A 14,819-nucleotide genomic window follows, 5' to 3' on the forward strand; every position below is an offset into this window, starting at 1 on the left:
TTGCCAAGGCAAAAACTCAGGCATGGGAGGAGTTCGGCGAGGCCATGGAGAAAGACTTCCGGACGGCTTCGAGGCGATTCTGGTCCACCATCCGGCGGCTCAGGAGGGGGAAGCAGTGCTCTGTCAACACTGTGTACAGTGGAGATGGGGAGCTGCTGACTTCAACTCGGGACCTTGTGGGTTGGTGGAGGGAATACTTCGAAGACCTCCTCAACATTACCAACATGTCTTCCAATGAGAAAGCAGAGCTGGGGGACTCAGGGGTGGACTCTCCTATCTCTGGGGCTGAAGTTGCTGAGGTAGTCAAAAAGCTCCTTGGCGGCAAGGCCCCGGGGGTGGATGAGATCCGTCCGGAGTTCCTTAAGGCTCTAGATGCTGTGGGGCTGTCCTGGCTGACACGCCTCTGCAACATCGCGTGGACATCGGGGACATTGCCACTGGACTGGCAGACTGGGGTGGTGGTCCCCCTTTTTTAAGAAGGGGGACCGGAGAGTCTGTTCCAATTACAGGGGAATCACACTCCTCAGCCTCTCTGGTAAGGTCTATTCAGGGGTCCTGGAGAGGAGGGTCTGCCGGAGAGTCAAATCTCGGATTGAGGATGAGCAGTGTGGTTTTTGTCCTGGTCATGGAACAGTGGACCAGCTCTATACCCTCTTTGGGGTTCTGGGGGGGCATGGGAGCTTGCCCAACCAGTCTACATGTGCTTTGTGGACCTGGAGAAGGCGTTCGACCATGTACCCCGGGGGCTCCTGTGGGGGGTACTCCGTGAGTATGGAATACTGGACCCCTTTGTACGAGCTGTCCGGTCCCTGTACGACAGGTGTCAGAGCTTGGTCCACATTGCCGATGAGGGTTGGACTCCGCCAAGGCTGCCCTTTATCACTGATTCTGTTCATAACTTATATGGACAGAATTTCTAGGCGCAGCCGAGGTGTTGAGGGGATCCGGCTTGGTGGCCTCAGGATTGGGTCCCTGCCTTTTGCAGATGACGTGATCCTGTTGGCTTCATCTGGTTGTGATCTCCAGCTCTCACTTGAGCAATTCGTGGCAGAGTGTGAAGCGGCTGGGATGAGAATCAGCACCACCAAATGTGAGACCATGGTCCTCAGCCGGAATAGGGGTGGATTGTCCTCTCCGGGTCGGGAGTGAGATTGTGCCTCAAGTGGAGGAGGTTAAATATCTCGGGGTCTTGTTCACGAGTGAGGGAAGGATGGAGCACGAGCTCGACAGACGGATCGGTGCGGCGTCTGCAGTAATGCGGACTCACAGTAGTTTCGATTGAAGTTGGAGAAGTATGCTTTCTCAAATATATGTTAATTGGAACTCTTGCTGCCGCCCAGCTCACATTGCACCCGACCCCTACGGCTCTTCCCGCAGGTGGTGAGCCCACAGGAGGTGGGGCCCATGTAACCCTTTCGGGCTGAGCCCGACTGGGCCCCATGGGCAAAGGCCCGGCCACCAGATGCTCGCCCTCGTGCCCCACCCCCAGGGCTGGCTGCAGAGGGGGGCCCCGGAAACCTGCAATCCAGGCAAGGGAACATTTGTGCCCAAGTTTGTTGTTTTAATAGAGGTCTGTGAGCCGTACTTGGTCTGGTCCCTCCCCAAGACACCTGTTTGCCATGGGTGACCTTACCACGGGGTAATGCAGACTCCGCGCCGGTCTGTTGTGGTGAAGAAAGAGCTGATCCAGAAGGCGAAGCTCTCGATTTACCAGTCGATCTACGTTCCTACCCTCACCTACGGTCATGAGCTGTGGGTCGTGACCGAAAGAACGAGATCTCATATACAGGCGGCTGAAATGAGTTTTCTCCGCAGGTTGGCCGGGCTCACCCTTAGAGATAGGGTGAGGAGCCCGGTCGTCCGAGAGGGGCTCAGAGTAGAGCCGCTGCTCCTCCGCATCGAGAGGAGCTAGTAGAGGTGGCTCGGGCATCTGGTCAGTATGCCTCCTGAACACATCCCTGGTGAGGTCTTCTAGGCACGTCCCTCTGGTAGGAGACCCTGGGGAAGACCCAGGACATGCCGGAGGGATTGTATCTCTCGGCTGGCTTGGGAATGCCTCGGGATCCCCCCCGCAGCGTTGGCAAATGTGGCTGGAGAGAAGGAAGTCTGGGCTTCCCTGCTTAGGCTGCTGCCCCCGCGACCCGACCCTGGATAAGGGACATGAAGATGAAGACATATAGAATCTGGAGCAGTTTGCTGATGAGAGGGGCAAAACACCTGTAGACAGGTACCAATATCTCACTGACAGTTACATCAAACATCTGACTGCAGCGATTGAAACAAAAGGCTGTGAAACAAATTGTGAAGTAAAGGAAACCATGACTTCTGTCCAGATTGTTCATGTTAAACCGAAGAGATACTGAAGATCTGGATCATCAAATTTAAACTTTTAGAAAACTCAAACAGAAAATTAAATAACACAAACAAGAATTTTATTTAATGTGATTTAAAAATAGTTGTGAACAATATAGTATACATTCAGTCTGAACATCCAATAATGAACATTTTAGACTCAATTTTTACATAAATAAACACAAAGTGACAAGAAAAATCATCAGGGATATTTATGAATAGGTATAAATGCTAAAAGAATACATGGAGATGGTATAAAGGGAGGAATCAACATGACACATCTTTCCTCAGTCAAAGCTGTAAAACCACAAAATTCCTGTTGGTGGCAGTGTGCCATCACACTGCTGAGCCATATAAACACACAGCTCATAAATACATGAGGGAGAGGAACATTAAACATGGAGGATTTAACATGAAAAATAAAGTTTAAGGAGAAGAAACACACTAATGTGCTAATACATAACACTGTAGAGATAAAAAGCTGCTTCGCTCCAAGTAAAGTCGTCTGTTTCCAGTTGTTGCTTCTGATGAAGGTCAGCGTTCGTGTTGGCAGCTTCAGGTTGGGTTCAGACTGCAGACATTATGAGAACACTTTGGGAAGGTGGGAATATTTTGTTCTTTCTGGACCACTACTCAGTTGTTGAGTAAAAGGCTGCATGGGTCATCAAATATAAAAATAAAGGATTAATAGCGTCATGATCTAATGCTGTTTACACAGAAGCAGCTAAAGCATCGACAACTCTTCATTTGAAACTGTTAACAGATCAGCTTTATGTGGGACTGTAGAGTTTGTCAATAAAAACAGACGGAGGACAAGTTGATCTTCTGCTGAATGATGATTGATTGATTTCCACATGCCTTATGATCACCTGCTCATCGAAACACAACGTCCACACACATTCCTGAAGAAGAAATAGACATAAACTTCACTCTGAGAGTCTGTATTCAGCCTTTTACTCTCACTTCACAAGTTTTTGAGGTTTCCTGATCCATGTTCCTAGACCTCCACCCTGCAGAGCGCTGCCAAACTGCTGAACCGCCTTCTGGTAGCGTCCGGCAGCCATCTTGGAAACAGAATATGTCACTGCACCTGAAATAGGTCCATTTATCTGAGAAAGAAAGGCATGAACAGGGTTTATGCCATAGAAAAATACAGTATACAGGTATTCTAGGACATCATGCTGAGCAACCATTTATGTTCCAGCTTTTTATAGAGAAACCAGCTGCTGTTGCAACGTTTTCTGCTTCAACACCTGTAACTCACTGAACTTTTCAGCTACATTTATAAAACTTTCTTTTAAAAAAAATGCTTTGAAATGAATACAATCGAGAAATTATTCATAGTTTTATGTCAGGGGATGGTACCACCACATTATCTAATATAAATATATCTTACTACCCACTCGACCCCTGTTAGCCATTGTTTAGCTAACTGTGTTAGCATATTGGTTTGAAATTAACAGGAAGAAAATGTTTCTTCTTTTAGTAAAAGAAAGTACAATTTAATTGACTTTAAATAATTTTATCTCATCTGAAATTGTCAGGAGTAAACACAGTTTAATACTGGTTAAAAAAAAAGACTTTCCTTGTTACTTTCCTTGAATAAAATGTACACATATCTGTTTCTAGCCTTGACAACCACCATGAGGGACTGAGAGGGAAGCGGGTAAACACTGACATGATCATATAACTCTTATCTCATCTCTCAGTGGTGGAAATGGTGGCGTTACATCTCATTCCATGTTCCACATACCCAGTCTCCCCTAAATATGTAGATAAACTTATTAACACACAACAGAGAAGGACAAGTGTCAGAGCTGGAAATTACCATGATTCTCTAGAGGTTCCTTTTCAGAGAAAGACATTCAGGAATAATTTAGCAGTGTTTTATTGTTTGTAAAATAGTTTCATGTTGACCTGCTTTGGGCAAAAACAGTTTCTGAACTACTTACAAGTACAAATGATTATTTTATTCTGACACATCTATACTGTTTTTCAGGACATAATTGTGGTTTAGTTTGTAGGTTAATCACGTGTTTTATGGACTTAGTTTACAAGTTTGAAGCCATAGTATTCATAATTATTTATAAAAAATTATATTCATTCATATTTATTTATTTGTTTTTGTTTTCACTTTTGTTTTCTTTAAATTAAATATTTCATTATATGGGTCTTTTTTAATCTACATGTTTCAACAATATAAAAATGTTTTGTAGATAGTTAAAATAATGATGTTCACACTGCAGATCGTAACCCTGGATCTGATTATTTGCTGACATGTGATATTTTTCAGGTGGTCTTAGACATTATAATGTAAATGTGACCATCAGACTCCAGTGGGAACAGCCTACGGCCCTGAGCTAACCAATGTGCTGAGAAGAAGACATAATGTCACATGCAGCACGCTGCGTTTATGGAGGTAAATATGGATACATGTTGGTTTGTGTACCAGTTGTACAATCAGAATTGACATATTGGTCACAATAATCTTTATTTAAGCAGAAAAAGTAAATTGAAAGCATATTTCCCCACAGATTTTCTGGCTGAGACACCATAGAAAACATAAAATACACTCACCGCAACATATATATATATGTATATATTATCAACATGCAGAATAAATGATAAAACTAAAAGAGTTACATGTTCAGTATCTCACACATGATCTATCTGACAGAGAATGTCATTACAAAGAATATACAATATAAATCTCCATAAAGCATCAGTTATTATGTACTGAAGCTTAAAATGAGTCAACATGTTTGTTTCAGACTGAAAATTCAAACTTTACATCTGATGAGTCTCAGTGTGAATCAACACAAGATGATGAAGAAGATGATGAAGAAAACACAACCCATGAAATCAGCTCCAGCTCACACTGACACACTGTTATTTAACATGTCAGGACTTATCTAAATGTCGTCACATAAGAAGTATTTATATCCATATTTTCATCCTGGTTAATAAATGGTCTTTCTGACTGAGTCCATAAACATGATCTTTGATGGAAAAAACATCCCACAGAAGAAATTAGGTACAAAAAGTACAAAAAGCTGAAATTACAGACATATAAATGAGAAGAAAAAACAGTTAAAACAGAAGAACAATGACACAAAATTCTTATAAATTCCTCTGAAGCTTCAGTTACTTTTGTCTAAACAGGTGAACAAAACTTCGCACTTCCAGAATTGGAACAGATCCAGAGTCCAGCATAGAGCGGCTGAGTGAATGTGGTCTGGACTCTGTGGAGGAGAGTCCTGGTTTCAGAGACGCTGTAGAAGGACAGAATACCTGCTCTGTGATCCAGGTACACTCCTACTCTGGAGGACCGAGGACCTGAGATGGAGGTTCTGATCTTGTTGTAGTAAAACTCATAACTGTCTTTGTTCCAATCCTCCAAGATGGAGGTACCGATGTTGTTGTAGTAAAATTTAAAACTGTATTGGTCCCAATATAATAACCAAGATTTATCATTATGTCCAAATTTACATTCATTCCCACTTCCTGCTCTGCTGATATCCTTGTATGCGACTGCTACAGAAACATATCCTCCCATTTCCACCTCCCAGTAACAACGTCCAGTCAGACTCTCTCTACTCAGAACCTGACACCATCCAGTGAATCTGTCTGGATGACTAGAATAAGACTGATGTTGATACACAAATGTCACCTTTCTGTTCTCCTCTGACAGTAACAGCTGTGTGTTTGCTGTGTTTGGATCCAGTGTGATTTCACATGAACATCTTAAGAGTCCATCTCTGGTCTTTGGTTCTGGTTGTGGCAGTAAAACATCTGGATCAGTGACTGCCAGTGAGATGTCTGTCCATCTGTCTGTCAGGATGTCCTGTAGTTTATCTCTGAGCTCTGACACAGCTGCTGTCACATCCTCAAAGTGTGTGAGAGGACGGATATTGATGCTGGATGAGTGTGTAGACTCACTGAGTGCTGACAGTGAGGGGTAGTTGTGTAGAAACTGGGTGTGATCCTCTGTGTGTGAGAGCTGCTTCAGCTCAGCGTCTCTCCTCTTCAGCTCAGTGATCTCCTGCTCCAGCTTCTCCTGAAGCTCTTTGACTCGCCTCACTTCAGTTTCCTGCTGGGATCTGATCTGCTGCTTCACATCATAGCTTCTTTTCTGGATGAGATGGATCAGCTGAGTGAAGATCTTCTCACTGTCCTTTACTGTTGTATCAGCAGAGTGATTGATGGCCTCCACCTCCTGTTGAAGCAGCTTCACATCTTTCTCTCTGTCCTGGATTCTCTGCTGGATTTCTTGTCGACTCACCTCCAGCTCTCTCTGCCTCTCAGTCCTTTCTGCTGCAGCTGAGACCGTGTTGTGGCCTCTATGATCATCCACAGAGCAGAGATAACAGATACACTTCCGATCAGTACGGCAGAACATCTTCATTGCCTCATCATGACGAGAGCAGATGTTCTGCTGGAGGTTCTTGGAGGGCTCCACCAGCTGGTGTTTCATGAATGGAACCACATCATAATGAGGCTGAAGGTGTTTCTCACAGTAAGAGGCCAGACAGAATAAACAGGACTTGATGGCTTTCAGTTTTCTTCCAGAGCAGAAATCACAGGCCACATCTTCAGGTCCAGCATAGCAGTGATCAGCAGGAGCAGCTTGGAGTCCAGTCTTCTTCAGCTGCCCCACTAACTCTGCTAACATGATGTTTTTCACCAGGACAGGTCTCGGTTTGAAGGTCTTCCTGCATTGAGGGCAGCTGTAGATTTTTTCTTCCTTTTCATCCCAGAAGCTTTTAATACAGTCCATGCAGAAGCTGTGTCCACAGGGAATAGCCACCGGATCCTTCAGTAGATTCAGACAGACGGAACAAGAGAAAGATTCTCGATCCAGCTTCACTCCTTTTTCCGCCATTTCACCTCTCAGTAACAGCGACTGTGTTAGTTTCACTTCCTCAAACCTGAAACTTGTCTGAGCTCTGATCTAAAAATCACGCGATCGTTTAGAGAAATGAGCCTATCAGCTTGTTCATGTCCTAACTTGTTGGTTCCACCCCTCATCCACCAGCAGATGTGAAGGGGAGGGAACAAGGACATATGTGGACAGAGTGGAGCTGCTGTGTTTGAGATCAGGAAGAAGGAGGGTAATCAGGAAGCGATTTCAGGAGGTGGAGTAGTTTGGCTGAAATAATGTCTGATTAACTCTTTGTGTTATGATGAAATAAATTTTGCTCTGGAGTGAAAGATTTGTTTAATTATTATCATCTTTTTAATATTGATCATGCCATCCAACAACCAACTTAAGAGTTTATTACTCTGTCTAAATGAAGGTCTGGATGAAAGGTATTCCTGCATGAAGCTGTAAACTGTGTGTGATCTCAGCTTCCTGGAAGCTTTACCTGCATCTGCAGCTTCAGCCAGTGGGTGAACAGGGAGCTCCTGCAGAGCCTCGACGGCGTCCCCGAGTCCTTCCTTCTTCCTGTGGCGGCGCAGACCTCCTCCAGACCTCTGTCACCACAGCTCCAGTTCAAGCTCACGCTGGGCGCCCTCCCTGCTGGCCGAACCTCCCTGCTGCTCAGACCTGCATGGAGGCGGAGGGAAACTTTGTTGTCGCTGATACATAAACTGTCAGACTGAGAAGTTTTCCTTTCTATACTCTAGAAGATTATGTGCACATTAATATTAAAACAGCTGCTTAAAGACCAAACAGCCAAATTACAGAAACTTTTCACACTAAACTCTTTGAGAAAAACACCCTCAGCTGAAACTCCTGCTGCTGTCATTAATATTTATATTCACCTCACACTGCAGACAATGACTCAACTGAAGTCTTATGATGTCATTTTTACACACTTTCATGGTAAAAGTACAAATACAAAAGCTTAGTTGGAGCAGACTGTTTCTACACTGATTACAATCGTCACATCAGAGGTGTGTTTGGACCTACAGCCGAGCAGCAGCTGCTTCCGTCGGTAAGGAAAAGGCAGATGCTTGACAGAAGCCAGGCGGCGAGCCATGGCTCTTCCCAGGTGACCCGTGTGGCTGAGCGTGCCAACTGTCAGGCTGTGCAGGTAAACCGGTTCCACCAGGTGAGACAGAAGGGCCCCCTGGAGGCCAACGGCGCTCCACCTGTCGAGACAAGCAGGCTGTAAATCAGAGGGGAGGAGCTGCGATGGCAGTTTGATGGATCTTCAACTGCAAATACTTTTACAGGATAAAAAAAAATCTAAAGTGCAAAACAAGAAGGAAAAAAGCTTAGCTATCATGTCAGACTTCCTGTTGGTGTCTTTCAGTGTTAGATTTCTATCCTGATGTGTCACAGTGTTTGTTTACTGGTTTCCAGTTGGGGTTTCTGTGTTTTTCTGATCTCCTTTGTCTGTTTTTCTCTGTCCTAAATAACTCAGTCCTGTTTGTTTTGCAGTGAATTTTGCTTCCTGCTGCTTTGTAGAGGTTTTCTGCTCATCCATCTATTTGCTATCAGCCCAAAGGAGATTTTCTGCCATTTTTGGGTGGTTTCTTGAATTAATCAGAAGAAATCTATATTTTTTAGTAATTCCTCTGGTTGGTTTCAGATTGTCTTGGTGACTCCTGATCATATCAGTGTGCGGTATAAATGTGATTAATTTCGGGGGAAATGTTGGGAGAAAGACCTCAGTTTTGCAGAAGCATGTTCACACGGACAAAGCCTTGATTTGTGTTAATTTTCTGAATACAGTTCAGTAGGTCAGTAAAGACACTGACATTTAATTCCTTCAGTGAAATGAATGAATTTGTTTGGAAATGTTTGTACAACAGCCTTAATTTCAGTTTTACAGAGCATCTATCACCACAGATGATCCACAGGCTGCGAACATGATGAACGATGACTATCAATCAAACTTACTTTGCTATTTTATCCGTGCAGGACATGGTGACTAAAGGCTTACTCGGCGAAACACAGTCCAGTTTCTGATTGGCTCTCTGTGCCATGACAGGCAGCGTCCCTTCGCCGCCATTCACCTTCATCCTGAGATGACAGCGAAACCTCCTGCTGGGATCTGACAGAAAAGGAGAACCAGTTCAGGGCTGAGTTATCAGTAACTTGAAGTGGACTCTACTGGATGTGACTTTACTCTCATGTCCATCACACAAGTCCAGGAATGTCCTTCATTAACACAACCACGATGATTTAAGCATGTTTGTCTCACATGCAGCTGTGGTCTCATAGGGGCAGTTGAGCCGAGCATCTCCACACGGCGACGAGCCGACATACATGTGGAAGAAAATGCCGTCTTCTAGCCGAAAGCCACCATTGCAGCCTTTCTGTGGTACAAAGATGGACCGTTCTTCATCCTCTGCAGGCTTACTTCAGAGATGCAAGAGACATAAACACATAAAAAATGTAACAAAAACAGGTTTTTATCATCTAAAAATATTGCCAGAGTCCGCCCATTTCTCTCTCTTGCCAGCACAGATGTGCTGATGCATGCTTTTATTTCCAGTAGATTAAATTACTGTCACGTCCTGCTCTCTGGTCTTCCTAAAAAGTCTCTTTCCAGCCTACAATTACTAAAGAATTCAGCGGCACGAGTTCTGACAAGGACCAGAGGGCGGGAACACGTTACACCAGTTTTAAAATCGCTGCATTGGCTTCCTGTGCACTTCAGGATTGATTTTAAGATTCTTTTACTTGTTTATAAATGTCTAAATGGTTTTGGGCCTTCTTATTTATCCGACCTTCTTTTTAATTATGAGCCTTCGCGGACCCTGAGGTCCTCTGGTACTGGCCTTTTAGTGGTTCCTAAAGTCAGAACTAAGACATACGGTGAGACCTCTTTCCATTGTTATGGTCCTCGACTGTGGAACAGCCTGCCAGAGAGCCTCAGGGCCGCGGAGACTGTTGATGTTTTTAAGAAGAGGCTGAAGACACACCTTTTTAGCTTAGCATTTAACTGAATTTTATTTTACTTTATTTACTTATCTTAATTTACTTCGTTTATTAATTTATTTATTTTTAAATTGTTTTATTAGATTTCTTATTTTTGATACATTATTGTGAAGTCCTTCTACATATATATGTATATTTTAATCTCCCGTTTATGTCCAAAATTCTGGAGAAAATAGTTTCAGCTCAGCTACATGCCCACCTAAGCAGAAATAATTTATGCGAAGAGTTTCAGTCAGGATTTAGAGCTCATCATAGCACTGAGACGGCATTGGTGAAAGTTACTAATGACCTTCTTATGGCCTCAGACAAAGGACTTGTGTCCGTACTTATCTTGCTTGATCTTAGTGCTGCATTTGATACAGTCGATCATAACATTCTGTTACAAAGACTAGAACAAGTGATTGGAATTACAGGTACAGCGTTAAGCTGGTTTAAATCATATTTATCTGATAGACTTCAGTTTTTCCATGTAAATATCAGGTCCTCCTCACAAACTACAGTAAGTCATGGAGTTCCTCAAGGTTCTGTACTTGGACCAATACTCTTCACGCTATATATGCTCCCTTTAGGCAAAATTATTAGACAACATGGAATAAACTTTCATTGTTATGCAGATGATACTCAACTATACTTATCCTTTAAATCAGATGAAACAAATCGGCCCAATAGGCTACAAAATTGTCTCATAGACATAAAGACTTGGATGTCTAGAAATTTTCTCCTCTTAAACTCAGATAAGACTGAAGTAAGTCTCGCTGGATCTGAAAAACTCAGAGCTAAATTTTCCGGTTTTGTAATGAACCTGGATGGCATTACTTTAGCTTCCAGTGCTACAGTGAGAAACCTTGGAGTAATATTTGACCCTGACCTGTCCTTTGGCCCACATGTTAAGCAGGTTACTAAAACAGCCTTCTTTCATTTACGTAATATAGCCAAAATTAGGGACATTCTGTCTCAGAGTGATGCAGAAAAACTGGTTCATGCTTTTGTTACTTCGGGACTAGATTACTGTAACTCTCTATTACTGGGCTGTCCTAAATATGCCCTGAAAATCCTTCAGCTGATCCAGAATTCTGCAGCCAGAGTCCTGACCAGAACCAGCATGAGAGATCATATTTCTCCAGTTTTAGCCTCTCTTCATTGGCTGTCTGTTGAATCTAGAATAGAATTTAAAATCCTTCTCCTTACATATAAAGCCCTCCACAACCAGGCACCACTATATATCAAAGACCTCATAGTTCCTTATATACCAAGCAGAGTACTTCGTTCGCAGACTGCAGGCTTACTTGTGGTTCCTAGAGTCTCAAAGAGCCGAGCAGGAGGCAGAGCCTTTGGTTATCAGGCCCATCTCTTATGGAATAAGCTCCCAGTTAGTGTTAGGGAAGCAGACACCCTCCCCACCTTTAAGACTAGGCTGAAGACTTATCTTTTTGATAAGTCCTATAGCTAGGGATGGTTAGCATCCCTTAGTTATGCTGCTATAGGTTTAGACTGCTGAGGGACATTTCCTGATACACTGAGCTTCTTTCTTTTTCTCTTTATCGCTCTCTTTTATCCCCCCCCCACCCATAACAGTGTTGCATCATTAACATGTATGTCTCCTGTCTCAGCAGGTCTCCCTGGCCGGGAGTAGCAGTTCCTGTTGTCTGTTGTCTTTCTGTCCTCTTCCCCCCACACAGCAGAGGCAGATGGCTGCCTGTCCTGAGCCGGGTTCTGCCGGAGGTTTCCTTCCTGTTAAAAGGGAGTTTTTTTCCTTCCCACTGTTGCCAGTATGCTTGCTCAGGATGGGAGATTGAGTTGGACTCAACTCAATCTGTTGGTTTCCTTATATAGGCTATTATGAATTGGCCTTCATTATGTTTTCCCCTCTGTCTGTAAAGCGTCTTGAGATGGCATTGCTGTGATTTGACGCTATATAAATAAAGTTGAATTGAATTGAATTTTCTTTTATTGTTGCTCTTATTTCTTACTGCTTCTTAAGGTTATTCATCTTCTGGTTTTAACTCCAGTGTTTTCCTTATGGGGATCCAGCACGCTGGGGGCCCTGCCTGTTTGGTCTGGGGGCTGTTTTCATGATGACCGCTGCTGTTTGGGCGGCGTGGGGTCCACCACTGCAGCTTTACGGTGTCGGGGTGGCCCCGTTGCTGCCTGGGAGTTGTGCGGTTGCTGTGGCAGCGGCCCCTATGAGCATGCGGGGGACTGGCTCCTGGTGTGGATGGATCCCGAGGTATTGTTTCCTCACATCAGCACCAAGTCAGAATTTTTATCACTTACTTAATGTTTTTAGTTGTTTTTTTTAACCAGAATTCAGTTAAAGAGACAGTATTCAGGGAATGATGTTTTTCGGGGAATGTGGGTGGGTGTGGGGGGGTTCTTTGCTCTATGTCCTTGTGTGTGTGTGTGTGAGTGTGTGGAAAGAGCTTGTGTCGATTATTTTTAAATGCCTTTTCATCCACTGTTTGTTTTAATCCTTATGACTTGATTTTATCCTATAAAGCACTTTGTGTTGCCCATGGCATGAAAAGTGCTCAAGAAATAAAGTTTGATTTGATTTGATAAGATAATATATACTTTCCAACATGTGACACAAACAACAGAGATGGTTTTGATGTAATATTATGTTGAATTTGGCACTTCTAACTTCATATTAACTCATCAAATTTCCAGTTTCATCAACCAGCTTCCTCATTAAACATGTCACGATGACCCAGACCAAATGTTTTGGGGTATTTTGGTGCTTTGGTGCTGATGACATATTGGACACAGCTATGGAGAGAAATTTGTTTCTTTATTATCCAATCAAATGCGTTAGATTTCAAACCAAAGATGATTTTTGAGAGAGAAAAAAAAAAAGTGAGAATCAAATTTTTTTTTTTTTTTTGTAGAAATAGAAAGAAATTAGGTTGGTTTTGAAATCTATCTAACCATTCGGGCCTACCTTTTGTGTTGTTATGCTTTATTAAGTTTGGTTAAGTTTTACATTGGTCCAGTACGATACTAAAATATATTTTTTATGGAAATTCCCCAAAGACTGTATATAAAAGATGGACAGAGTCTAAGGAACGTCATCTGTAGGTTTCTGAAAAGCTAAAATGAAGCTCGGCGGGCGGTTTCTACCGTCGCCATATTTGCAGCGTCATGCGTGTCGTCTCTTCCGGAAGATACAAAAATGGTCAAAGAGGTGGAGCTAAAGGGGGGCGGAAGATTGACATCTATTATACCCCAACCTTCTTGTAGCTTAGAGCTTACCGAGCTAAACCGGAGATAACAGGAGCTAACCAGCTAACGGAGGTACGTGGGCTAAAGCTAAGTCTCGCTATTAACCAGCTAAAAACTGCGGTTGTTCTACATTCTTGCAACTGTAAAAACTGGTACCTGTAAATAAAAGGACAAACCCCTAAATATGCTGGAAATGAATTTCAAGATGACATTACTTCTTAACAGATGAGTTATTTGAAAAAAAAAAAAAACCCACAAAACCTAACTCCACAGTTTTCATGAAGGCAAACCTGACGTATTAAACATAAAATTTTGTTTATGTGCCAGGCTGTAAACATGTTTATTTCTGTTGTGAAGTTTGTCTTTTTAACATGGGAGTCTATGGGGATTTGCTGTGTTTTGGAGCCCCTAGTTGACAAGGCCGGGCATTAAGGGCACAGGCCCAGGGGCCCACGCCCACTTGGGGGCCATGTGGGCTCCACGTAGGGCAAACATCGGCAGTTTGGACAGGAAACAAAATGTATATAAAAGCCAGATAGTTACACCACAGTTTCTAGTGTATTGCTATTGGTACCACTGGCTGAGAGATGTTAGAAATGTTGTTTCACAGTGGATCATTCACAATTTTCACAATGTTGCGGTGGGGAAAGGGGCCCCTGGAACACTCTGAGCCCAGTGGCCTGTGCACATTTAATACGACCCTGCTAGTGGATGAGGGGGGAACTGCTGGAGGTTGCTGCTTGGGATTCTCTCATGTCTTCCCTTGTTTGTCCCTGAGTTAAACATAACAATATTTAATCCTAAAAAAAAACAAAACGGTTTAAAATATCATACACACAAGAAACACCAATCTCAGATATAAAAAAGTTAGATTTTTAACGGTAAAATTAAACAAAAAATGATATAAAGTGACATCGGTAGGTCAAAATCCAAGTGGATTCATATCTGAAACCATATTAAACGGCAATTTGTAGTTGTTTACTTTTAAAAATTATTTAAATAAAAAAGGAAAAAAATTTTTAAAATGACAAAAAACATAAAAAATTAAACAAAAACTTTATTTGTGCCTAAAAATCACCTGAGAACTAAACATTTTTAGTTGTAAGTTTTGAATGTGAATCTCAAAAATTTAAAGGAAAAGTAGAGGATAAACTTCTAAAGGGAAGAATTTACCAGCAATTAGGACAACAAAAAACCACAAGTTAGACTGAATCAAATTTGCAGGTTCAAATCTGCCCAAAACTATTTAAATTATTGTCTTTTAATGTAATTTTCATCCAGAATCAATCAACAATAAGGCCTTAACTTAAAAAAAGAAAACTGAGCTAACACACTATATTTCAATATAAAATCC

General features: G+C 42.6%; 2 protein-coding genes across 2 annotated transcripts in view; both read right to left on the bottom strand.

Moving 5' to 3' along the window:
* Positions 1-3,311: 3,311 nt before the first annotated feature.
* The window catches only part of LOC306758119 (double-stranded RNA-specific editase B2-like), a gene marked incomplete at both ends in the record, with an annotated part of 36,744 nt that continues 25,236 nt past the window's right edge, over positions 3,312-14,819 (bottom strand). The window contains 5 exons of the mRNA XM_079243329.1: positions 3,312-3,461; positions 7,719-7,900; positions 8,267-8,448; positions 9,203-9,356; positions 9,507-9,664. Of these exons, the coding sequence (XP_079099455.1) occupies positions 3,312-3,461; positions 7,719-7,900; positions 8,267-8,448; positions 9,203-9,356; positions 9,507-9,664 (826 nt within the window). The remainder of the gene's footprint in view (positions 3,462-7,718; positions 7,901-8,266; positions 8,449-9,202; positions 9,357-9,506; positions 9,665-14,819) is intronic.
* On the bottom strand, positions 5,430-7,249 carry LOC306758169 (tripartite motif-containing protein 16-like). Its single transcript, XM_079243395.1, has one exon. It carries the CDS (start codon positions 7,232-7,234, stop codon positions 5,507-5,509), a length of 1,728 nt encoding a protein of 575 aa, XP_079099521.1. The 5' UTR covers positions 7,235-7,249; the 3' UTR covers positions 5,430-5,506.

The sequence above is a fragment of the Telmatherina bonti genome (genome assembly GCF_933228915.1).
Source record: "Telmatherina bonti genome assembly, chromosome: 7".
Taxonomy (NCBI): domain Eukaryota; kingdom Metazoa; phylum Chordata; class Actinopteri; order Atheriniformes; family Telmatherinidae; genus Telmatherina; species Telmatherina bonti.